The 25,786-nt window shown below is 41.7% G+C and overlaps 1 protein-coding gene across 1 annotated transcript; it reads right to left on the bottom strand.

Annotated features, from left to right (window-relative positions):
* Window positions 1–501: 501 nt before the first annotated feature.
* Window positions 502–18,971, bottom strand: GALR1 (galanin receptor 1). Its single transcript, XM_054019322.1, has 3 exons — window positions 17,969–18,971; window positions 10,961–11,026; window positions 502–1,631 (listed from the first exon to the last, which is right to left on the bottom strand). The coding sequence occupies exons 1-3, from the start codon at window positions 18,656–18,658 to the stop codon at window positions 1,314–1,316; spliced, it is 1,074 nt and encodes a 357-aa protein (XP_053875297.1). The 5' UTR covers window positions 18,659–18,971; the 3' UTR covers window positions 502–1,313.
* Between the last annotated feature and the right edge of the window lie 6,815 nt (window positions 18,972–25,786).

Here is a 25,786-nt window from a genome sequence, read left to right as displayed (position 1 = left end):
GAAATACTCTCATTGACTTCAGTGGGAGCTGGATCAAATTTAAACTTAGAAGATCAGAATGTCAGGTGGTACATACTGATGTAGCTGTATTAAGGACAATGGAGGTACACCACTTTACACTAGCTGAGGATCTGGAACAAAGTGGAACTACTCAAGTTAGTTAAATGTCTACAGGATTGGACCATTTAATTTGTCTTAAAAATACTAACTGTATTTTTTTCCAACTTAAAACTATTAAGCTGTCTGATATTAAGATTCTAATAGAACTGTTGGAATGCTAATGTCAACAATTTCAACCCCCATTTAAAGCTTCCTTCAAAGAATAGCAATGTGTGTGTGTATGAATATATCCATAACTTAATGTTTAAGCTGAAATATATTTAGAAATATATCAATAACTAGAAATGGCATATTTTATTTATATATATATATAAAAAATATGCCATTTCTAGTTATATATATATAGATAGATAGATAGATATAGATAGATATACACACACACACACAGAGAGAGAGGCCTAAAACAAACCCTTCCCACTTTGACTACATCAACCTATGTTATGCCACAATTATGTGAGTGCCTTAAGCAAAATTTTATAAAGGTGTAACCATTGTTTTGTATATGCAGCCAGGCTAGACACACAAAGTACAACCTCAGTACCTCAATAACATGGTGTAAATTCTACATTTATATAGTTAGTTTAGCATTTCTTCTCTAAGTAATTACTTCAGCATATGAAAATTATTTCTGCTCAACATTTGCTTAAAAACAAACAAAACCATTGTCAGAACCAACCTTGAAGAGATGACTGAAGTTCATAGTACTGCACCATTAATTATCTTTCTTTGAGGTGAGAGCTAATTCCCCGCCCCCACACACACAATTTATAGAATAAAGTTTCACATTATAGAACTGGATTAGGAATTGTACAATTGCATTCTATGTTAACATATTTGTGTTATAGGCGCAATTGGAATATGCTGTATGTTAATATTTATAAATAGCAAGTTATTAGCTTTCCTACTAAATGAATAAGAGGGCTAGTACTGACATACCATTACCCACTTTTTCTGGAACATCTTTCAAAGGACAGATCTTCATTTGAACCATGCTAGACAAAGATGTCTAATATTAAGAATGGCCACAGTTATCTGGTAAATGTAAGGAAACTGAATTTTTTAATTCTACCAATTATCAAGCTAAAGCTGAAGCTGAAGCTGCAGCTCTTTTTAGGAGCTCATTGTGCTTTTCTAGACATCTAGTCCACACATATGAAAACCCAACATGACAGGATTTTTTTTTTAATTGTTGCTCACACCTGAGTACAATTGGTAGACGGTGCTGTATCTATCGGACTTTTACTTTCTTTAACATCATTCAGAGGTGATTCATTACCTATCTGGCATTTGAAGACTTGTTTGTAGGCCTTCCGAAAATTTTCAGAGAGGAATGCGTATATAATAGGATTTACAGAAGAATTGCTGTAAGCCAGGCAGTGCGCTGTTACTCTGAAGAGAAATGAAGCTTGAGTCAGTGGGAAAACTCCAAATTCAGCCCAGAGGTGGATCACATGATGTGGCAGCCAAGATATGCCAAAAACCACCACCACCACCAGCACAGTCTGGGCTGTCTAAGGCAGGAAAAGAGAAACATGGATGATTTATTAACACTTGAGCAAACAGTTTCAAACAACATGCTTCAAAACCATTATTTAGGGATACAAAAATATTAGGAAAAAACACATTTCTAAACTATTTCAGTTTATCAGCCATATGTATTATGACAGGTTTCAGAGTAGCAGCCGTGTTAGTCTGTATCCGCAAAAAGAACAAGAGTACTTGTGGCACCTTAGAGACTAACAAATTTATTAGAGCATAAGCTTTCGTGGACTACAGCCCACTTCTTCGGATGCATATAATTCATATGTATTATATTTCATATAATTGGATTAGGTCAAGAAGAACATAGGCCCTCAAATTTCACTTGATAAACATGAGGTTCCCATTGCACGGACTGTGTGAATTCAAATGGCAGGGAGCAATATGTAAAGATTAAGGCTCTGATTAACTACTTTGTTAGTCCAGTTTTGTGTCAGTGGAACTCCACTGAGTTCAGGAGTGAAAGTAAGTCCAGTGACTTACCAATACGCTGGGGCCAGCTTTGGCCCCCGGAAGGGGTGGGGCCTAGGGCGGAAGGAGCATGGCTGAGGGAGTCAGAACCAGCCCACCCTTTAAGGTAAGTGCCCCCCGCCACCGGGGTAGCAGCAGCAGCCCGGGGCTTCAGGGGCTATTTAAAGGTCCTGGAGCGCCCCTGCTTCAACGGCCCCGTCCCTGTAAATAGCCGCAGGAGCCCTGGGGAAGTGGAGGGGCTCCCGTGGCTATTTAAAGGACCAGGACGGCAGAGGCAGCTGGAGCCCTGGCCCTTTAAATAGCCCCTGGAGCCTCCCACTACCCCTGGGCTCCAGGAGCTATTTAAAGGGCCCGCGGCTCCCCTACTTCTACCGCCCCAGCCCTTTAAATAGCCACAGGAGCCCTGGGGAAGCAGCGGGGCTCCCGTGGCTATTTAGAGGGCTGGGGCAGTAGAAGCAGGGGAGTCACGGACTTTTTAAATAGCCCCCAGAGCCCCACAGCCCTACCCCAGGGCTCCAGCAGTGGAGCTCTGGTGGCAATTTAAAGGGCCTGGGGCTCCAACCCCTGCTAGGAGCCCCAGGCCCTTTAAATTGCCCCCGGGGAAGCTGGGCCACCCCGGTACCACAAACCGGCTCTTGCCAGTACGCCATACCAGGGCGTACCGGCTTACTTTCACCTCTGATTGAGTTGCAATGGCGTTCCACTGACACAAAACTGGTGTAATGCAGTGGTGATGCAAGCCCTTGGGAAATGCCATAACTTTAAATCTAATAGGCTGTGTTTTCTGTGTATTGCATAAAGATTTTCAAAAGACCTCCACCTAAATTCAGTTGCCACATTTTCAAAAGTGCTCAGCATCCAGCTGGCCACTTAATTTAAGTGCCTAAATGGGGACCAGAGGTCTTTTGCAAATCTATCCATTAGCCATACAAATCCCATTAATGTTGGTGGAAATCATGGGAGTACACCCTGGTGCCCAGCAATGAAAACTGACCACAATATATGTATTAAACCTAAATTGGGAGGAGGGGGCTAATATATGCTTTTGATAACCTGGAAACCCAAGCTCACCAACATAAACAGTATTTTAGACAAAACTAACGAATTGAGCAGAACAGACTAGACCCATTAGTGCTACCTGACTTCATTGTCCTTATTTTCATAAGGAGATGCCATCCATCTCCAATGATAGACTCTGTCAATGGGGAGTACTAGGATATAAATAGAGAAATGTTAGGCTTCTAGGATAATGGAATGCAACCGTGGCTTGGAAAAATCATTGTCGGGGCTTTCTTTAAATTTCAGTTATTTCTTTAGGAAAATACTTGTTGTTTTGCAATTGTTTGACAAATTAACACCTATTAAGTTTCCAGCTACTACTTCTTTCAATTAGTTCATTGCTGAGAGACGTAAGCCCCATCTTAACTACCAAATATGTCATTCACTGTTATTACATAAATAGGGTCTTGTCACTTTTACAACATGGTTTGATCTTGCCTGTGTAGATGGAATCAAACCATGTTACAGAGCTATCTTATATCCCTGGGCATAGAGCCTAGTCCCATCTACTCAAGCAACACTAAACTATGTTATAACACAGAGCCATGAAATGGTACACATCAGTGTACATGAGGCCTAGATATTTTGCTAGGTTCTTGAATTTGGGTTCTATTTACCTGTAATGACTGGTGCAGCCACTTACTCTGAACAATAGATTTTTAGCTCAGGCCAGTAAGAAATCAATCTCATCTCCTTAAGAGAAGTTTGGACTGCTCATGAAAATCATTTCCATTTCAGTGACAATGGATAAAAATGTTCTGCATGGGAGATTGTGCTAATTAGTTCTCACTCAAGAGAAATGTTAGCATTAGATTTAATTCCCTTTAGCTGCAAACAGAATTTGGCAGGTATGGGAAATGTATTCAGCTCTGAGTAGCTTCCTTGCGCAGCAGTAGAACTTCACCTTCACTCTTAACCTCACTAACACAATCATCCACACCTAGATTCTTATTTCAATGGGCCCAATCCATCAAATAATATCCATTGCCTTTGGAGATACAAAAGCTCCAGGAAACCATCCACATCAGGGTCACCTAATCAACAGAGCAGATGGTCTGCTAAGATGAACCTTCCCATGCCAAAAGGAAAACTCTTTCACATCCACAAGTGATGATGAAGTAGCTGGGGGAAATAAGAAGAAACAGAAGATCTTCAATGATCTGAAACTCAAAAAAGAGTCCTATAAAAAGTGGAAACAAGGTCAAATTATGAAGGATGACTATTAAAAAACAACACAAGCATGTAGGGACAAACTTAGAAAGGCCAAGGCACAAAATGAGATTAACTAGCTAGAGACATGAAAACAAGAAAACATTCTAGAAATACATTAGAAGCAAGGGGAAGACCAAGGACAGGGTAGGCCTATTACTCAATGAGGGGGGGGGAGACAATAATAGAAAATGTGGAAATGGCAAAAGTGCTAAATGCCTTTTTTGTTTTAGTTTTCACCAAAAAGGTTAGTAGCAATCAGACATCTGACACAGTGAATGCCTGTGAAAATGAGGTAGATTCTGATGCTAAAATAGGGAAAAACAAGTTAAAATTTACTTATACAAATTAGATGTCTTCAAGTTGGCAACTACTGTTGAAATACATCCTAGAATACTGACTGAGGAGATATCTGAGTCATTTGCGATTATCTTTGAAAACTCAAGGAAGACAGGAGAGATTCCAGAGGACTGGAAGAGGGCAAATATAATGCCAATCTATAAAAAAGGGAAATAAGGACATCCTGGGGAATTACAGACCAGTAATATAATATAGCAAATTATCAAGAACTCAATCTGTAAATACCTAGAAGATAATAAGGTGTAAGTAACAACCAACATGAATTTGTCACATATAACCAACCTAATCACTATCTTTGACAGGGTAACAAACTTTGTGGATAGGGAGAAGCGGTTGATCTGGTATATCTTGTCTTTAGTAAGGCTTTTGATAATGTCTCACATGACCACCTCATAAACCAACTAGGGAAATATAGCCTAGAAGGAGCTACTATAAGGTGGGTGCATAATTGGTTCCCAGAGGCTTGTTATAAATGATTCACAGTCAACGTGGAAGGGAATATTGAGTGGGGTCCCGCAGGGATAGGCCTTGGGTTCTGTTCTGTTCAATATATTCTCAAATGATTTAGAGAATGGCATAGAGAGTACACTTATAAAGTTTTCAGATTATACCAAAATGGGAAGGGTTTCAAGTACTTTAGAGAATAGGATTAAAATTCAAAGTGATCAAGACAAACTGGAAAACTGGTCTGAAGTAAAGGAGAATGACATTCAATAAGGACAAATGCGAAGTACTCCATTTAGGAAGGAACAATCAATTGCACACATACAAAATGGGAAATGCCTGCCTAGGAAGAAGTAATGTGGAAAGGGATCTGGAGTTTATAGTGGATCGCAAGCTACATATGAGTCAATAGTGTAACACTGTTGCAAAAAAAGCAAACCCCAGTAGGAGTGTTGTAAGCAAGACACGAGGAGTAATTCTTCCACTCTACTTCACACTGATAAGGCCTCAACTGGAGTACTGTATCCAGTTCTGGACACCAGACTTCAGGAAAGATGTGGGCAAACTGGACAAAGTTTAGAGGAGAGCAACAAAAATGATTAAAGGTCTAGAAAATATGACCTACGAAGGAAGATTGAAAAAATTGGGTTTGTTAGTCTGGAGAAGAGAAGATTGATGGGGAACATAATAAGTTTTCTTAAAAGGTTATTACGAAGAGGAGGGTGAAAAATTGTTCTCCTTAACCTCTGAGTATAGGACAAGAAGCAAGGGGCTTAAATTGTAGTAAGGGATGTTTAGATGAACATTAGGGAAAACTTCCTAACTGTCAGGATAGTTAAGCACTAGAACAAATTGTTTAAGAAGGTTTTAGAATCTCCATCACTGGAGGTTTTTAAGAACAGATTATGGTCTAGTTCTATGGTTTTCAACCTTTTTTCATTTGTGGATGCCTAAAAAATTTTGAATGGTAGACCCCTTTTGAAACCTTAGACATAGTCCACCGACCTCCCCAGAGGTCTGTAGACCACACGTTGAAAACCACTGTTCTATGGTCTTTCATAGATCCCTTAGACATAGTCTGCAGACTCCCAGGGGTCCACGGACCACAGGTTGAAAACCACTAGTCTAGTTATTGCTCAGTCCTGCCTTGAGTGCAGGGAACTGGACTAGATGACCTACTGAGGTCCCTTCCAGTCCTACACTTCTATGATTCTATTTAGTGATCTTTCCACCTGTCATACTCCTCAGCACTCTATCCTAGACTTGTCTTACCCCTGCACACACTCTCCCATTGTGCCCTAAATGAGTTCCTTCAAGCCTAAAGCCAGATCCATCTCTTGTGTAACTTCACTGGCTACAGTGGGATTATGTTATGGATAAATTTAAAAACTAGCATGAAATAACCCACGTGTTTGATTCTAGAGTAGGTAGTGAACAAGATTCAGGCAACCTGTAGTCTCTGGGGCAGATCCTCAGCTGGTGTAAATTGTTGTAGAGCAGGGGTTCTCAAACTTCATTGCACCACGACCCCCTTCTGACAACAAAAATTACTACACAACCCCAAGAGGGGGCACCGAAGTCTGAGCCCACCCAAGCACTGCTGCCTGGGTGGAGGGGCAAAGCCCTAGGGCTTCAGCCCCAGGCAAGGGGCCTGTAACTTGAGCCCCGCTGCCCAGGGCTCAAGCTCCCAGGCTTCAGCTTTAGCCCCAGGCGGTGAGGCTCGGGCTTCAGCCCTGGGCTCCAGCAAGTCTAAGCCAGCCCTGGCGACCCCTTTAAAATTGGGTTGTGACCCACTTTGGGGTCCCGATCCACAGTTTGAGAACTGCTGTCATAGAGTATGTCACTGTATCTGACAATTTTCACAGCTGAGGATCTGTCCCTCTGTTTAAAAAATAAAATATGTTTGTGAAGGGGAGTGGACACCAAGAGGACACCTCTCCCAAGTCTGTTTCTAGGGGCAGTAGTAGGGGATAGGAAGGACAAGACAGAGCAAGGAAATTTTGCCAAATTTTGAAATATTTGCAAATAATGAGCCAGGTCCTCAGCTGATGCAAATCAATAAAACTCTGCTGATATCAATAAAATTGTGCTAATTTACACCAGCACAGAATCTGCCTAATAAAAGATCTGCCTTAATAAAGGATTGCAAATAGGACCCTTCAATTAGGAAAGATTCCCACTGGGAACTGAAATACTGTGTTTATCACACACACATTTTCAGAAGGAAACAAAAAGGAAAATAAACCTACAGATTTTTTTTTCAGAAATTTCTTTTTTTCCTACAGCTATGACATAAAGAAAGCACAGTGCTGTACCCCTTCCATTATGTTAACATTTTGATCCAAAGCAGAATAATATGGATAATTGTATACCTGCTCAACTTACTAAGAGAAATTTGTCTCTGTCCTTATTTAACCCAAGCAACCCCTCCTCCTCCCCCCCCCCCGATTGTAGTTGGTTGGCATAGAATTTAGGGCAGATTTTGTCCCTGTGTCTCTTAAATCTATCATGCTTAAGATACGTGGTACCTGTGCGTAATGGTTTGACAATCCTCGCACATCTGTTTTATTCCATTATCCCTCTCAAGCCTAATTCCAAAGCTTACCTTTACAACATTATCAGTATAATCTGCAACCAAGGAAACGCTACAGGACTGCTCTTGTTTATTTAATGGGATGACTTAACATTACACATAAATAAATAAATAAAACTACCTGAAATATAATTTCAGGAAATATGCTAATTCTAATATATTAATGCTAATGTTTTGTGTGTGATCAATAAATATACAAAAATAGTATTCTGGCAAACATTTATTTTGCATTTAACTTTTTTCTTATATATGAAAGTCTAATTTAAAAATCCACTTCTGAAATCCTTAATCAGGCAAAACTCCCATTGGTTTGAATAAGGTGAGAAACATAGGATTAGGCCCTAAATGCAGAATGAAAATGAGCAAGAGTTCTTGTTATTTAGAAGAAATAATAATTTAAATTAGCCTTACTGAAAAAATATATACTATGTAAAATTGTATTGCCAACCCCAAGCATTCAACTGTCATTAGTTGGACCCCAAAAACTCATGAGATTGATTTAAAACAATTATATTTTTCAAACAGTGCTATTTTGGTTAATTTTGTTTGCATTCTGGTTTTCGAGCCCCTACGATACATAAGGGTACACTTTTTAATTGTTAAATTAAAGCTCAGATTTTCATATAACCACATGACTCCAAGAGCTGAAGCTTTCAAAACACCAAAAGTCACAAGACGCGCAATAAAAATCACAAAAGTTGGCGACTTTCTGAGCCTTTAGTAGTTATATCATAGATCCCAATTCCACAAAGTACTTAAGTATCTTGCTGAATCAGAGATTTAATACCTAATCCTTTTAAGACTGTGCCTCTAAAAAAAAAATCTTGACAAGTGTTTCTATCAAAAATTAGGGATTGTATAAATACTGTCTAAATTAAGGCAGATATTTTTGCAGATACAGACTAACACGGCTACTACTCTGAAACCTAAATTAGGGCCTGATTCAGCAATCCAGTCTGCACAGGCAATGCCCTGCATGCATGTGGATCTCCATTTACTTCAGTGAGATTCTGCATGGGCATATGATTATATCCATCAGCTCAGACTGCACTAGAGTGACCAGGTGCCTGGTTTTCAACTGGAACACCTGGTCGAAAAGGGATTCTGGCGGCTCCGGTCAGCACCGCTGACTGAGACGTTGACTCTCTGGTTGGCAGCGCCGCGCAGCAGGGCTGGCAGGCTCTCTGCTAGCCTCTGTGCTGCACGCCCCCAGGAAGCAACCAGAATGTCCACCCTCTGGCTCCTATGCGTATGGGCAGCCAGGGGGCTCTGCACACTACCCGCACCTCAAGCACGACCCCTGCAACTCCCATTGGCAGGGAATTGTGGCCAATGAGAGCTATGGGGGCGGTGCCTGCGGATAAGACAGCACGCAGAGCTGCCTGGCTGCCCCTCCACATAGGAGCCAGAGAACGGACATGCTGCTGCTTCCAGGAGCTGCTTGAGGTAAGCGCCACCCAGAACCTGCGCCCCTGACCCCCTCCCAGGCCCCAACTCCCTCCCCCAGCCCCAGCCCTGATCCCCCTCTCGCCTTCCAAAGCCCTCAGTCCCAGACAAGAGCACCCTCCTTCACCCCAAAACTCTCATCCTAAGCCCCACCCCGGAGCCCACACCCCCAGCCAGAGCCCTCACTCCCCCCCATGTCCCAACCCCCTGCCCCAGCCCTGATCCCCCTCCCACCCTCCAAACCTCTCGGTCCCAGCCTGGAGCACTCTCCTACACCCCAAACGCCTCATCCTCAGCCCCACCTCAGAGTCTGCATCCCCAGCCAGAGCCCTCACACACACACCCGCACCCCAACCCCCTGCCCCAGCCCTGATCCCCCTCCTGCCCTCCAAACCCCTCAGTCCCAGCCCAAAGTACCCTCCTGCACCCCCAACTCCACCCCAGAGTCTGCGCCCCCAGCCAGAGCCCTCACCCCCACACACACCCCAACTCCCTGCCCAGGCCCGAAGCACCCTCCCACACTCTGAACCCCTCATTTCAGGCCCCAGCCCGGAACCCGCACCCCCGAGTCCAGAGCTCGTACATCCTCCCACATCCCAACCCCCTGCCTCAGCCCAGAGCCCCCTCCCATACTCTGAACCCCTTGGCTCCACCCCTAGCCCGGAGCCCTCTCCTGCACCGCAATCCCCTCCTCCCTGGCCCCACCCCACAGCCCACACCCTCAGAGCTGTCACCCCCTCTTGTATCCCAACCCACTGCCTCAGCCTGGAGCCCCCTCCCACACTCTGAACTCCTTATTTCTGGCCCCACCCCAGAGTCTGCACCCCTAGCCAGAGCCCTCACCCCCTCCCAAACCCCAGCCCCCTGAGCCAGCCTGGTGAAAATAAGCGAGTGAGTGAGGGTGGGGAGAGCGAGCAACAGAGGGAGGGTGTGAGCAGGGGGTGGGGCCTCGGAGGAGAAGCGGGGTAGGGGTGGGACAAGGGTGTTCAGTTTTGTGCAAGTAGAAAGTTTGTAACCCTAGACTGCATAGCTGTGCCCTAAAGATTTATTTGACTGCATTGTTCATAAATATAGAAGTTGGGCAAGGAACTCCTGGTTTCAAGTCTGCTCAAAATTAGAACTGTATATGCTGTATTACCAGATAAATTCACTATGATACAGACCCTTCTATACAGTCCTAAAGAACAATATTAGCTTTGTGATTTAAAGATCTTTTCCAAATCCTATTTGCAGTATTAGTAGTGGGTGTTTAATTTAAGCCCTGAACAGCAGAGAATAAAAACATTTTTCATGATGGCAAAGTTTTAAAAGAAGATCAGGAAGTACAATAAACCTTATTTAGAAGGTTTATCTTAAAAATAAGAAATTCTTTGTATTACATCAAAAATTACATTAGCAGAAAAAATTCACAAGAAAGGGAAAACACACAGGAGAACTGAAAAGTACTTTTATACTATAAATACCTCTGAGTCACAAGGACTGGGTCTGGATCTGGTTTTCACATCCTCAAAAGTTCAAGGTATAAAGATCTAGAATAGTGTCTTAGCCCATTGTAGAGACTAGGGGCCAAATGCAAAATTCAAATCTGGTTTCAGGTTTGGATTTTAAACCCTCAATGTTCAGGTGTATTTAGATTCAAGTCCATCTCTTTGTTACACTTTTGGTAATAATCAACATTACATTGAGAAGTTAGAATGCTTGGTAAGGAAAGCAATCTACCTTTTTCTTCGATGCTTCTGACTTCTTTGACATATTTCTCAGCTTTTTATGCAGATGATTAAGGACCTGAAAAAGATAAATGCAAGGTGTATATTAAACTGCTTTTAAAATTAAAGGACATTTTTCAAAATTATGCTGTCCAATATTGCTTGCAAATGTTGATGTATGCAGTCTACTCATTTCAAAAGTGTAATCTGTAATATCTAATCTGCACCTGTGGGAATCAACAAATATGAAGCACATAAGTTATTTAATTCTAATATAAAAAACAGATGCATCACATAACAAAATATGCATGGCAGTGAACCCAATCTGCCAATAAACATAAACCTGTTCTACAATAATTTTTAACTGGCAATCATTTTCCTTCCATAAGAATGTCTATGTTTGTGAATTTAGGATGACCTTCTCTGCACATAAAATAAAAAATGTATATTTTGAACCGTAAGTTTCTTTAGTCTTCTGCGTAATTTGCATTCATCAGCTGGATATTTGGTTAAAATAATCACCCCTTGGAGCTGTCTGATTTTGAAGAAGGAACCTAAAAATGTTTTTAATTAATTTATACAAAAACATGTCACAAGTGAAATATGACCTTTATGCAAGACTTGCCATGACTTGTTATGTAACTATAGTAGGTCAGTTTTTTATTCTGGCAACAGAATTGATTTGTCATTAAAGAGCAGCTTCGAAATTGTAACAGAACCTTGATAGTCTGTGCACAAGATTTTTGGGTAGTGTAGCAGGAACATATTTTGGCTGCAACCATCATTCACTCTGAAATTAAGAGTATTTGTAGGCCAGGATCTGAAGAAAAAAAAATTGCCATGCAAATGTTTATGGAGAAGTAGACTGTATAATACAAAAAAAAGAAACATTCAATAAAATGGAAAGGTGACAAATTCAAATACGCAATTAGACTATGGAACTCATTGCCACCGGATGTCCTGAAGACCAAGAATTTAGCAAAATCAAAGGAGGGATTGGGTATTTATATGGATAACAAGACTGTTCAGAGTCATAACAATACATACTTTTACAGAGTTTTAGGAGAGATAGAAAACCACATGCTTCAGGGTTTATAAACCAATCTCAATTTAGAGGTTAGAAAGAAACTTCCCTGGGGGCAGATTATCCCATATCTGCCTATCGTTGTGTCTTTTGCCCCTTACTCTGTACCATCTGGTTCTGGTCACTTTGAGACAGGATATTAGATAAGATGGATCACTGATCTGATCCAGTATTAATCATATGTTCTGAAAAATGTATCCAATGAGTTAAAAAGAAAAAGGATATATTTCTGAACGATGATGGTCACTTGGGGAAGAGGAAAGATGTTCCACTTTTAAAAGACTGCCTGAGACCTGAAAACATCAATTAAAGACAATTTTTATGTAAATCCAAGGCTAAAAGTATTATAACTGTTAAATACATTAGAAGTGTATTAGTTCAGCAGTATATACATACCAACAACTCAATCCTGCATCTTTTTGGTACATCTCAATCTCCATTCTTCTGCATCTTCTTGACATGACACAAACTGTCAGTAAACAAGCTTGGACCCACAAAGAGGATGAAAGGGACACATAGATTGGCCTTTACTGAGTGTGGCCTTGGCTGAACCCCCAGACCTCTCCACCTCAATGGTAAGGAGACCAGAGGGCAAGAACAGCCCTTTTCCCAGACTTCCATGAGAAGAACTCCTGGGTTCTTGTAGAGAACCTGGGGCAATGATCTTGCTTCTCCTGACTCCTGCTTCCCTCCTCTCACCTGGGCAAAGGGAGGGAAGAGAAAATCCTGGCTGCTTCTGCCAGAGTAATATACAGAATAAGCAGTTTCTAGCAAGCTATGAGTAGGAGCTGGATGAGGGGATGAGAGCAGTGAGTGGTGTATGTGTGGCTGACTTTGGAAGACAGTTAGAGCCAGTGAGAGAGAAGTGAAAACCATTCTTACAGCATATACTAAATATGGGCTTGGTGGGGTCTATTATGCTGTTTTCCAGATGCCAGTCAGGATTTGACCCCAAGTAGTTTTTAAAACATCTACTTCTGCATTTGTAGCTGCTGATACCACTGCAGGATTTTTAGGGGAAAAACCTGTACATGCAGAATGCATCCAAGTGAGCCTGGTACCAAGATGTAATACTCCATCTGTGCTCAGAAAGCTAGCTGAAGTGAAGGGTCACTTTTTATTTTTTTAAGCAGCCTGGAGAAGATAGTTGACTCACACAACTAAATCCCCACTCACTTAGCTTAAAATGTACTCCATACTCTTTTCTAACAAGAATTTATATCTCAAAAGACTTCAAATCTGGAAAAACAATTCCTTATGTTAAACTTTTCAAACTCCCAGCTTTCATACACCTGTTTTTTCAGATCATATTTTGCTCTCAGGAAAGAATAAAATGGAATAAATTCTCCTGATTAACCCATGGTTTTGCAGGGTTTTTTATGACCATGGCAGTAGAAGAGTCTTCAAGCCATCACTGACTGTGTTACCAAAAAAAAGTGCATAATATAAATTGCTGGAATGTAACCCATGTATATGTCTCCTTTATGCTCCCCTTCTCTCTCTCTCTTCCCCCCTCTCCTCCTGAAATCATATTGGAGGAGAGAGGGGGAGGGAGAGAGAGAGAGAGAGAGAGAGAACATGGTTTAAGTGACCCTGCTCTACTTACAGCCATTTCATTGGTTACACTTTCATTATTAGTAGCTCCTGGAAAGATCCATTTAAAAGAATGCCCCTGAGTAGATTACACAAGGTAATTGTCTAATAATAATAACCTGTATGTTGATATATGTAAACATTGCATTCTGAACCACGATTTGTCATATAAATCTTATTTACATTCAAATATCATTGTCAGCAGTGCCATAGTTATGGTAATGGGACCAACTCCAATTACTACAGCAGAGCCTTTCATTCCATTCTACTTAGTATTGTGTCACTACTACTATTATAGATTTTATTTAGTTTTAGTTTTATTGGTGGGTCTGGGTTATACCTCTTCCATTAACATCCTCCTGCTGAAACTTGGGATACAAGATTATAGTCCACAGTTCAGAATGTTCAGGATATTAGTACATAATGGAGCCAGGTTTCTCTTAGTATTTCTAAAGGCAAAAGTAAAAAATAGGGCAGTTATTAATATTTGAAATGGGTAAATGGACAATAATCATTCAGGGCCATATCCTGCCACATAAGTAGTCCCATCAAAGCCAATGACCAAGATTTTCAAAAGTGACTAATATTGTAGTTACCTCAGTTTCTGGGTGCCATGATTTTTGTGTGCCCAACATGAAAGAGTCCTGGTTTTCAGAGGATAGCTTTAAGCTTTTTCAGCTTGGGCACCGAAAAACTGAGTCACCCAAAATCACTAGTCACTTTTGACTTCCTTGGTAAATGGGAACTGAAGATGCTCAGGACCTCCCAAAATGAGCTTTGGCACTTTGCAGCCTTGAGCCATTGGGCCTTAATTGGCACTTTTTAATGTGTAATCCTATAGTAACCTCATAATAGTACATACAATAAGCTAATATGTAAATAATAAAAGAAATATGTTATCTCATGACAAAACACACTTACCGAAGAGCCATTTCAAGCTATCCATCAAATAATATGCACTTAACTTAATACGCACTACTGAACTATTAAATAGTTAATCACTGCTTATACATCTCATTGCATGCGAATGCCAGCTCTGGTTTTCTCTGGGCTTGCAGGAGGATAGATTTTAGAAATACTCATCACTGTTTCTGTATTTCTGTAATTTGTAATGATGCTGTTGTCTCTCAGCAAGAGCTGTCCTTTTGCTAGTACTTCCCAGTAGGATGTGAATTCTCTGATAATGTAATTTAAGACAGAGGGAATACAGCTAGCCTGCCATTTAAATACATAAAAAATGAAGGAAATTACAATTTGCATTAAAAAAAACAAGAACTTGCCTTACAACAGTCCTGAAAATGCCATCTATTCAAATAGAGAACTGTATTCCCTTTGTCTTAAACTACATTATGAGAAGACTGAAGCTTCCTTATCATTATTATTTCACAGATCCTCAGCTGGCGTAATTCAATGTAGCTCCATAGAAATCAATGAAGCTACATCAATTTATACCAGCTGCAGATCTGACCTAGTAATATGCTCTATAACTAAATGTTGCCATTGATGTACCTGTTATATTACACAGTAACTTTCCTTTCACACTGTGTGTACTGGGAAGCCAAGATGTCATGGGTTGTGTTTATTTCAATAGAATTCTATGGTAATTTGCTGAATGGAGCTTCATGATGACTCCGTTGCTGGACATATACTATCGCAGCCATGGCATTGACAAATTTAAGGCTGAAACTCTGTCGTTGATTTATTGCCATTCCAATCTTAACCTATCCTACCCCCTGCTCACACAGATGTGCCAAAATACTGCAGGTGGAGTTTTGTCAATGACTTTAGTGACAGTAGGAGTGAGCCCTTATGTTGCAGACAGATTCCAAGTGCCTCCCACAAAGGGCTAAGTTTACTCAGTTCTCACTGCCACGAATGAGTGTTGAGGGTGGTGAGCAACTCACACCTGGATCCTGAGTTCAGCGGGAGCAGGATTAGGCCTGTCATCTCAGAGCCCTTCAATTCCTAACCAAAACAAGGGTGAAGTAAGGACAGCTTGGTAGCGAATTAAGGAGGCGGTTTCAGATGTAACTTTGAATTGCCTTGATTTCTTGGCTGTGACAACATTTTAATGTTAATTAAACATTCATTTAATTAGTGTAGTTAACCCCTATTTCAGGCTATTTTAACTTGACCGTAAAAGATTTGCTTTGGGCATAAACTTGACATTCAGGGACTCAGATTTAAAGATTTTTTTTAAATCAAATTATTTACAGTAATATTTATAGTAAATAGTTATTTTTGTAATCAAAATGGTGTGATTATATTAACTTTAATATTACAATAAAGTCTGTTAACAAAACAATCCCTTTTAATTTTGTTTTTAAATTCCACAAGTAAAAATTTATAATTTTAAAAAACATTCACACTTGTTTAACTTATAAAACTTCTTTCATGTAAAAAACAAGGGTTTAGAGGCCGTTACTCAATATTGTGAATGAGGCTCTTTTGGCTATAAAATTATTAATACTTACTAATTAAAAATTAATGTTTAAAAAAGGCATCTGTTGAGCATGTCCATTAACACTTTCTCCATACCTGTTAATATCTTTATTTAAATATGGTGATGATCAAATCTATGGTATTGGTTACTTCCCCCTCAGTCCACACAGTAACTCCTATTACAGACAATGAGAAATCCACCCACCACACAGAGAAAAGAGAACTAAACCTTTAAGGGTTGATACTAATTTTAGTTTTTTGCCTTTTTGCCACTTTGACACCTCTGTCATTTTAAATGTTGTTTTTGCCCTGTAATTTAGAAACTTTGTCTTTTGAATACATATTTCAAAGTGTTTTAAAATGCAGGTTTTCACTCTATCAGCCCTTTTTTCCACATCACAATTAATGAATTTATACACAAACTATATAAATTAGACACTCCAACCCCCTCAAAACATGTTTGCTTTGGAGGAACTGATCCCTCAGCAAGAGAACAGACTTTACTCACATGAGCAGAAGTATTAACTTCAATGTAGTTTACTGGAGTGAGTAAGAACTAAGGAAGCGAGTAAAGGTTTGCAAGATCTCAGTAAAAGAACTGTCCAGTCGGACTGTATTCAACCTGTTCTAGATTCTGGAGAACAGCAGTCTAAACTGGTGCTTCCTTCAAAGGTGCAGAAAACACTGGTACAGAAAATGGATCATTGCCTGAGCGGAGAAGGGGGGAGAGTGAGTGTGTCACAGTTAAGCTCCTTTCATCAGAAACTTGCTCATCATCAAGTGATTGCTTTCTGGCAGCAAAAGGCGTGATCCTGAGCCCCCTGAAGTCAGCGGCAAAGCTCCCATTAACTTCAGATGATGCAGGATGAGGCTCCCTGACGAGCGGGCAGCGTGCCTGTTGCTCTTAGTGTCTTTTAACTAGACGTTAAGAAACAAGTGGTAGAACAGGCATCGTACGGATCATCAGGACCCCAGTAATAATGTGGCTGGGTTTTGTTTAAGTGCAGTATGTTTTAAATCATTTCAATTTGATTTTTTTATATGTTAACAACTTTGCACACAGTTGCACTTTGCCCAGTTCGGAGCTCATCACCCAGCACTACGGGAAAACACAGAGTGTTTATCGCAGCTGAAATGGAGATTTTAAAGAGAAGGTTTTTTTTAAAAAAAAATAAATCCTACCAGAGAATACGCCCACAACCGCCTATACTATATCTCCTCCCCCGTTTATTGCTGCACCCTCGGACCCACACAGGTGTGACGTTCCCCGAAACACCTTCCAACTGGACATTTCTAGCCTATAAATCCACACGTGTAACTCCATCCACACTTGAGTCTACCCCACTCCCTTACACACACCGAAACTTCAACCCCTCCCATGTCCTTACCTCTGTACCCTCTTTCCATGCATCCGTCCCAAAACTAACCCTCATACCCTAGCGCTCTGCTACTGCACCCACACACAAACCATGTAGCCCACCCATCTACCCGCACTTTTGCAAATGCTAACACCCTATACCCCGCCCTATCCTATAGCTATGCCTATACCCCTTCCTCTACACACTCATCGTTATACCTTTACGACTATAACTACACCCACCCCTGTAACTATACCCCGTACACACATATACACTTTATACCAGCATCCCATTCCTGTAACTACCCCATACACACACACACCCTATAGCTACACCCTACAGCTAAACACCACCCCTGTAACTGTACCCCAAACTCTCTCACACACCCTATGGCTACACCCCACCTCTGTAACTGTATCCCGTCACCCGCCCTATACCTACGCCCCTGTAACTACCACATACACACCCCTATAGCTATACCCCTTGTAGCTGCACCCCGTACACCCATCCCCTGCACCCCCGACATCCTCCCCTTCGTACCCACCTTGGCGTAGCAGAAGGAGATGAGCAGCAGCGGCAGCAGGTAGCCGAAGACGAAGGTACAGACCACGTAGACCTTCTTGTGCTGGGGGTTGGGCCACTGCTCCCAGCAGAAGGTCTGGTTGCTGGCGTCCCGGTGGAAGAGGCGCTGGTGGTGCGCGACGGGCGAGGCCATGGCGATGGAGAGCGCCCAGATGAGCCCCACGCCCAGCAGCGCGTTGCGGGAGACCCGCAGGACTGAGGCGCGGCGGGAGTGCACAATGGCCAAGTAGCGGTCCACCGACATGGCGGAGAGGGTGAAGATGCTGACCAGCATGGAGACGGTGAAGAAGTAGTGGATGAACTTGCAGATGACGGCGCCCAGCACCCAGGTGGGCAGCACGTAGACCGTGGACTGGAAGGGGATGCAGAAGAGTAGGTAAGCCAGGTCGGCGATGCTCAGGTTGAGGATGAAGATGTTGGTGGTGCTGCGGGGCTTGCCCGGCTTGCTCCTGGCCAGCACCGTGATCACCAGCGAGTTGCCCAGCACCCCCAAGGCGAAGATCACGCCGAAGACGACCAGGGTGAGGAAGTTCTCGATGCCGATGCCGAAGAGGGGCTTGGTGTCCTGCTCCTCCCCCGAGAGGTTGAATTCCCCCCGGGGGGGCCCTTCGCTCTGGTTCAGGAAGAGAATCGCAATCGCCTCGGGCTCCATGGCTGCTGCGGCTGCCCCCCAGTAACAGCTGGGACGGACGGAGGAGAACAAACAGCGCCCTGGTCCTGCACCTCGCCCCCAGAGACGCCCACAGCCCGTGCTGCTGCAGAGGCACCGAGGGAGCCCCACGCGCCCAGCAGAAGAAGGGGGCGGAGGGGAGTTTGCCGCCGCGCTCACGGAGCTGCGAAACTTTCTGGTGCCTGGAGGGTGGGTGGCATCTCGCCTCTGCTGCTCACCGACTCAGCGCCTAGTGCGTGGTAGGGGCTCCCGGGACGCAGCCCGCCGGGGCTGGCTCACACACGCAGACACCCGCCTCAGGGATTTGCGGAGGGGGGTTGGCAGGGGAGCTACTGGGGGACCCTCGTGGTAAAATGCGCCCACAGCGGCGCTGCCCAGCTCCGTCTCCTTCGCAGTTCCGCCACGGCTGCGGGGTTTGGGTCCCCCCAGCGCTGTGCCACCAAAGGGCAGAGCCGGAGAGCAGCGCTGGGCGAGTGTGCGGGGACTGAGGTCTCCCTGAGAGCGCAGCAGCCTCCCTGGGCCCTCCCCGCTCCCTCCACCTCCTCTCCAGCCGGCTCCTCCCCGGCTGCCTCCCGCGCGCTCGCCAGCCACCTGGCTCCAGCGCGCTGCCTCTTCCGAAGGGAACTTGCCGCCCCGCCGGGCTGCACCTGTACGCAGCTCCTAACTCGCCACAGACAGCCTAGCTAATCGCGCCGCTAATGCGCGGGCAATACGCTAGCATCCCCTCAGCAACCCCCGTGCCAATCCAGAGCCAGGAGGACTCACCCTCCTCCACCCTCACACCTCCCCTCAGCCCTCCCACGCTTCCTGGTCCAGCCCATGCACTGCTGAGCCCCAGCCTCCAGGACTCATCCTTTCCCATCAAAGGCAAGCAGAGTTAATACTGCTGCGTCGCACGCTGCTCGCGTCCCTTCCCATCTCTGGAAGGCTGGCTGGGGACTTACCTTTCGCTGAATTGTGTGTGTGTGTGTTAATTGGAACCACAACCAACTTCTCCAAACAGAGGGCCAGCTCCTGCTGCCACACACAGGGGACCGTAGTTAATAAATAGACAGCACTGTACATCTAGACAGTGGTTCACAAAAACACGCGATGATCCCTGCCATGGTTTAGGTTTTGCCCTTACCAGCCGACGCACAATTTCAAAAGGTGTATGAAGATGTGTGACTGATGCTGCCTGAGGGCCCCGACCTCTGAGATGTCTCAGCAGCCTTCTTTCCTGGAGGATGCTCAGCCCCTCACGACGATTGGGTTCATAAAGCCCAATCTTGTAAGCCTTATTATGGACCTTCTTCAGGAAAGCACCAAAGTTTAAATCCATACCTGTTCATGACAGCAAAGAAGCATATGCTCACGTCTTGCCCGGAAGATAGATACCTTATGAAATAGGGACCTGTGTGAGTAGTCCCATTGAAATCAGCTGCAGGATCAAAACTTTAGCTCTGATCCTGAAAACTCATGCATGCAAATAACTGTGCATAAAAATTGCCCCATTGACATTAAAAGCACTACTAATTTGTGCCACTATGTTTGGTATGTAGGTGTTTGCAGGATTGCAAACTTGGCCCCCAGTTCCTGACAACATCTTTCTTCAGGAAGGGTAAAGAAGCATATCCTTACATTCCAGTGAAGTCAATGTGTTAGTTAAACTAAATGCATGTTTAAGTGCTTTCTTGAACCGGGATGGATTTAACCCCATGATAACTGTTTTCCTGAACTGGGGCCTTAGTTTGCTGCAAGCCTAAATCTGGACTAAATATATTTTAAATGGCACTAATTTCATTTCTATGTTCACCATTTTTATTAAAGTTTTGTAATACAGATAAGTTCACAAAAATAAAACAGGTATAGGTTGTTGTTAATAATACAATGTAACATGTTTACTGTTTAAATAATTTTACAAACTTCACACCATCCCTGGCATGGGAATAATATTATCCCCATTTTATAGATGAGAAAATGAGGCTCAGAAAGTTGAAGTGAACTTTTCAGAGAAGAGGTTATCAAAACACAAGTTACATAAACATATTTTCTAAACAATTGGATGGAATTGAAAACATCCTGTAAGAAGCTCGTATAAATCCCTCTCCCCCCCACACACACACCATTCTTCAAATGTGAGTTTTAACAGGGTTTCTTGATAGTTCTTAAACATCTCTTGTTTTCAGATTATAAATTTAGGTGCCACGCCTGACTGTATTGTTATTTGATCTCCCATTTCTCTTTTTAAAACTCTTTTGGTCTAGAATAGAAAATGAATACTGAGAAGGTAGGCGGAGATAAAGGTAAGAGAAAATAAGATTAAAGAGGAAATTGGATGTTCTTAGAAGAAAGAATAAGATCTGTATCCTTCAATCTTAATTTTTTTAGATATATGGTTGACATTTTTTCTTTTTTACATAGCCTCATTGAGATATTATTATTGCCCAAGAGCTCAAAGCTACTTCACAGCAATTTTAGTGCCTGAACTGCAGGGATAAGTTGAACTATTCTGGTGTAATTTTTGGATGCAATGAGTTCTTGCTTGCTTTGCAACCCAGAATTTGAAAGGTTTTAAGGTGCCACCAGACTCCTTGTTGTTTTTTTCTCTGTTTGCCTTCTCTGCTTATATTGATATAGATCATCAGATAGTGTAGCTCAGCCAAGCTTCATTGACTTCAATAGAACTAGACTGACATAAATCTCCTGAGTATATGGTCTGTTATGTACAAAAACAAAATAAATACTGAAATAGCAAAATCTAGCGGGTAGAAATTTAAGAGAATGTTTTAATTATATTAAATCTGTTTGCTTTTCCGTAGCTATTGTAATTTAGTTAAAAATGACAGAAACAGATTATTTGTTTGTTGGTAATTTTTTAACTTAAAGCTTCCTATAGTGTGCTTGTTTGATTTCAGTATATAATTTATCATCATATTGATATGTTTTTAAATGACCATCAAAACACAGTAGCATACATTTCTGCATCTGTAACAGACTCAAGAGCACACATTTCTAAATGTGTCCGTTATATATCAATTACTTTGGAAATATTAGAAATTGTGGGATCCAAAATTAATGTTATAGGGCCCAATATAGATTTTCTTAACATTGTTGATGTATATATTTTTCAGTTTGAATCCCTTCATATGCTGAGATGCAAGAAGTATTTTTGAGTAATACTAATGTATTGCACTTAAATCATATCTTGCAGCCAGTTACCATTCTCTAAAATATCACGAATTAAATACTGGCTCCATTGAAGTCAATAGCAACATTCCTGTTGATTTCACCCTATATGTCTGAAAATGTAATTCATTTGAGTTTCTTCTTTTTTGGCTTGTTACTCTTAATAGGTGTTACATTTTGAGTAATATAGCCTGGATTATAGATACAGACCAAATAATACAATATTGTTTAACAGACAGAAATAACCAGGAAGAATAGATCCAGGAACAAAATTGGTTTTATGAGAAGACAACCTGGACATTTCATTTGTGGTATTGGATAGAAGTGTTGGCACTAACACAGTTTCCTAGGTGATGTATAGCCAGATTTGCAACTCAGACACTGCTTTTCATGTGTACATGCATAGTATTTGTCAGCTTGCAAAACAGTACCAAAAATGTCTACCAGATAATATAATGATGTTATAATTTTGCTATCTTGATTAGTAGTGCATTAGTAGACTAGAATTGCACACTCTTTCCATTTAAAAACCCAATTCTGCAAAATACTCGTCACTTACAGGATCAAGGTCTTAAATCAGGAAGGAAAAGTAGATATAACCAACCTGTAATTTTCAGATGATTAGAACCATTTTGTTCCCCCAAATTTGATAAAGTTTATGATCCTTGTGAAGGATTGTGTACATACCAAGTTTAGCATTTTAGTTCACCTTTTTGTATTATAGTTGCTCAAGTGCAATAAATAACTGAACAATTTCATACAACGCAAAACATTTTTTCATATGCACAATAAGCTGTTTAGTTTACTTCCTTCAAAGACTCCAGAAAGATTTACCTCTGTGCACAGAAAAAGCATGCCAAAATTTAGCCCCTAAATAAAGTTTCCAAGAATTCCATACAAATAATTATATTATTTAATATATTTTATTAATGATCTGGAAAAGCAGGAGAACAATGAGGTGGCAAAATTCAGGTTCTGATCCAAAAAAATACTTAAAGCACATACTAATGTTCATCCCTTAAGGACTTGAGGACATCTCTTAAGCACATACCTAGGAACTTTCTTGAATAGGGATGCTTTTCTGAATCAGGAATTTAAAGAAGATACCAAATGTTTCAGCTGAGCCAAAACTAGCTGTCTATGAAGAAATTCAGAGAGAACAAAGCTAGGTGAATGTATAAGATCATGACAATGAAATTCAGTCTGCAGAATTTGTGGCCAGGCTCCACAGCCTGTTCTGTGAAATGAAATAAATGAATGATCAGGAAGAAATCTGAAATGAAAACTTCAAAAAGATTTCCTTCTCTTTCGTACACTCACTCAGGTTTTCTCATAAGAGGCTCTGAAGGGTGCACCATTACTCTTTTATACAAGACCTGTAATTAAACACTTCAGATACTTCAGTCAAAATCTAGGTTTATGAAAGAGGCTGAATTCAATTATGGTTTAAAGTTAATTAACCAACAAATTATTTTTTAAATACCCATGTATTACATTTTAGAAGTGATTTAGCATTATATAATAAAAGTATAATATTGTATAATCTAAAATACTTTTTCCCATTGCAGTACATTTATAATTAGCAATAATTCTTCTGCTTAGAACAAGGTAACCATAAATATACATATGTGTGTGTTTATACACACCTCACATACTTTTTTCCTTATATAGGATTTTTTTCCAAGCATTTCAGAGTCTTTTTAGAGACAAATTTATTAAACATGGCAATAAACATGAGGTAGTTAAGTATCGTTTTTACCATTATGCTGAATGAAGAATAAAATGGGTAAATGGTGGATGGTAGAGTCCCTCAAAGATAGCATTTCAGCAAAATCTGGCCCCTCATGAATAATTTCATTACAATAGCAAGGATGAAACCAGATTTAGGGCTCAATCTTGTAAAGTGAACTCTTGCTCCAGTCCAGCAACAACTTAAGAACTTGCTTAACTGTAAGCATGCGAGTAGTCCAATTGATTTCCCATACCATTGAGGGATGAGCCCTTTATTCATTATCCTGTCTTAGTAAATGGCAGTTTTTATTATTACAAAAGCATTCCCTAGGTTGTTGAATTTTTGTGTACAGAGGTTGAAAATAGGTTGCCTTTCAAGATTAACCTTGTTTCTTTTAATTTTGTGATACAAGATAGTACATAACAATTAAAGCATCTATGGTTAATTGTTTTTACTTAGTTTCAGAGTAACAGCCGTGTTAGTCTGTATCCGCAAAAAGAAGAACAGGAGTACTTGTGGCACCTTAGAGACTAACAAATTTATTAGAGCATAAGCTTTCGTGGACTACAGCCCACTTCTTCGGATGCATATAGAATGGAACATATAATGAGGAGATATATATACACACATACAGAGAGCATAAACAGGTGGGAGTTGTCTTACCAACTCTGAGAGGCCAATTAATTAAGAGGAAAAAAAAAAAAAAAAAAAAAAAACTTTTGAAGTGATAATCAAGCTAGCCGAGTACAGACAGTGTGATAAGAAGTGTGAGAGTACTTACAAGGGGAGATAGTCAACGTTTGTAATGGCTCAGCCATTCCCAGTCCTTATTCAAACCGGAGTTGATTGTGTCTAGTTTGCATATCAATTCTAGCTCTGTAGTCTCTCTTTGGAGTCTGTTTTTGAAGTTTTTCTGTTGTAATATAGCCACCCGCAGGTCTGTCACTGAATGACCAGACAGGTTAAAGTGTTCTCCCACTGGTTTTTGAGTATTTTGATTCCTGATGTCAGATTTGTGTCCATTAATTCTTTTGCGTAGAGACTGTCCGGTTTGGCCAATGTACATGGCAGAGGGGCATTGCTGGCACATGATGGCATAGATCACATTGGTAGATGTGCAGGTGAACGAGCCCCTGATGGTATGGCTGATGTGATTAGGTCCTATGATGATGTCACTTGAATAGATATGTGGACAGAGTTGGCATCGGGGTTTGTTACAAGGATAGGTTCCTGGGTTAGTGGTTTTGTTCAGTGATGTGTGGTTGCTGGTGAGTATTTGCTTTAGGTTGGGGGGTTGTCTGTAAGCGAGGACAGGTCTGTCTCCCAAGATCTGTGAGAGTAAAGGATCATCTTTCAGGATAGGTTGTAGATCTCTGATGATGCGCTGGAGAGGTTTTAGTTGGGGGCTGAAGGTGACAGCTAGTGGTGTTCTGTTATTTTCTTTGTTGGGCCTGTCTTGTAGGAGGTGACTTCTGGGTATTCGTCTGGCTCTGTCAATCTGTTTTTTCACTTCAGCAGGTGGGTATTGTAGTTTTAAGAATGCTTGATAGAGATCTTGTAGGTGCTTGTCTCTATCCGAGGGATTGGAGCAAATGCGGTTATATCTTAGAGCTTGGCTGTAGACAATGGATCGTGTGGTGTGTCCTGGATGGAAGCTGGAGGCATGTAGGTAAGTGTAGCGGTCAGTAGGTTTCCGGTATAGGGTGGTATTGATGTGACCATCGCTTATTAGCACAGTAGTGTCCAGGAAATGGACCGCTTGTGTGGATTGATCTAGGCTGAGGTTGATGGTGGGATGGAAATTATTGAAATCATGGTGAAATTCCTCAAGGGCTTCTTTTCCATGGGTCCAGATGATGAAGATGTCATCAATGTAGCGCAAGTAGAGTAGGGGCGTTAGGGGACGAGAGCTAAGGAAGCGTTGTTCTAAGTCAGCCATAAAAATGTTGGCATATTGTGGGGCCATGCGGGTACCCATAGCAGTGCCGCTGACTTGAAGGTATATATTGTCCCCAAATGTGAAATAGTTGTGGGTGAGGACAAAATCACAAAGTTCAGCCACCAGGTTAGCTGTGACATTATCAGGGATACTGTTCCTGATAGCTTGTAGTCCATCTTTGTGTGGAATATTGGTGTAGAGGGCTTCTACGTCCATAGTGGCCAGGATGGTGTTTTCTGGAAGATCACCGATGGATTGTAGTTTCCTCAGG

Source organism: Malaclemys terrapin, chromosome 2 (genome assembly GCF_027887155.1).
Source record: "Malaclemys terrapin pileata isolate rMalTer1 chromosome 2, rMalTer1.hap1, whole genome shotgun sequence".
In the NCBI taxonomy this organism is placed as follows: domain Eukaryota; kingdom Metazoa; phylum Chordata; order Testudines; family Emydidae; genus Malaclemys; species Malaclemys terrapin.
The sequence above is the reverse complement of the archived record's forward strand: the minus strand, read 5'-3'. Positions and strand labels throughout refer to the sequence as shown.

Excerpts from the sequence above, each read along its gene's own strand:
- GALR1 (XM_054019322.1), bottom strand. The coding sequence starts at position 18,658 with ATGGAGCCCGAGGCGATTGCGATTCTCTTCCTGAACCAGAGCGAAGGG. Across the intron at positions 11,027-17,968 it reads TCTCCTTCTGCTACGCCAAG|GTCCTTAATCATCTGCATAA; the intron begins GTGGGTACGAAG and ends TATCTTTTTCAG. Across the intron at positions 1,632-10,960 it reads CAGAAGCATCGAAGAAAAAG|ACAGCCCAGACTGTGCTGGT; the intron begins GTAGATTGCTTT and ends TTCCTGCCTTAG.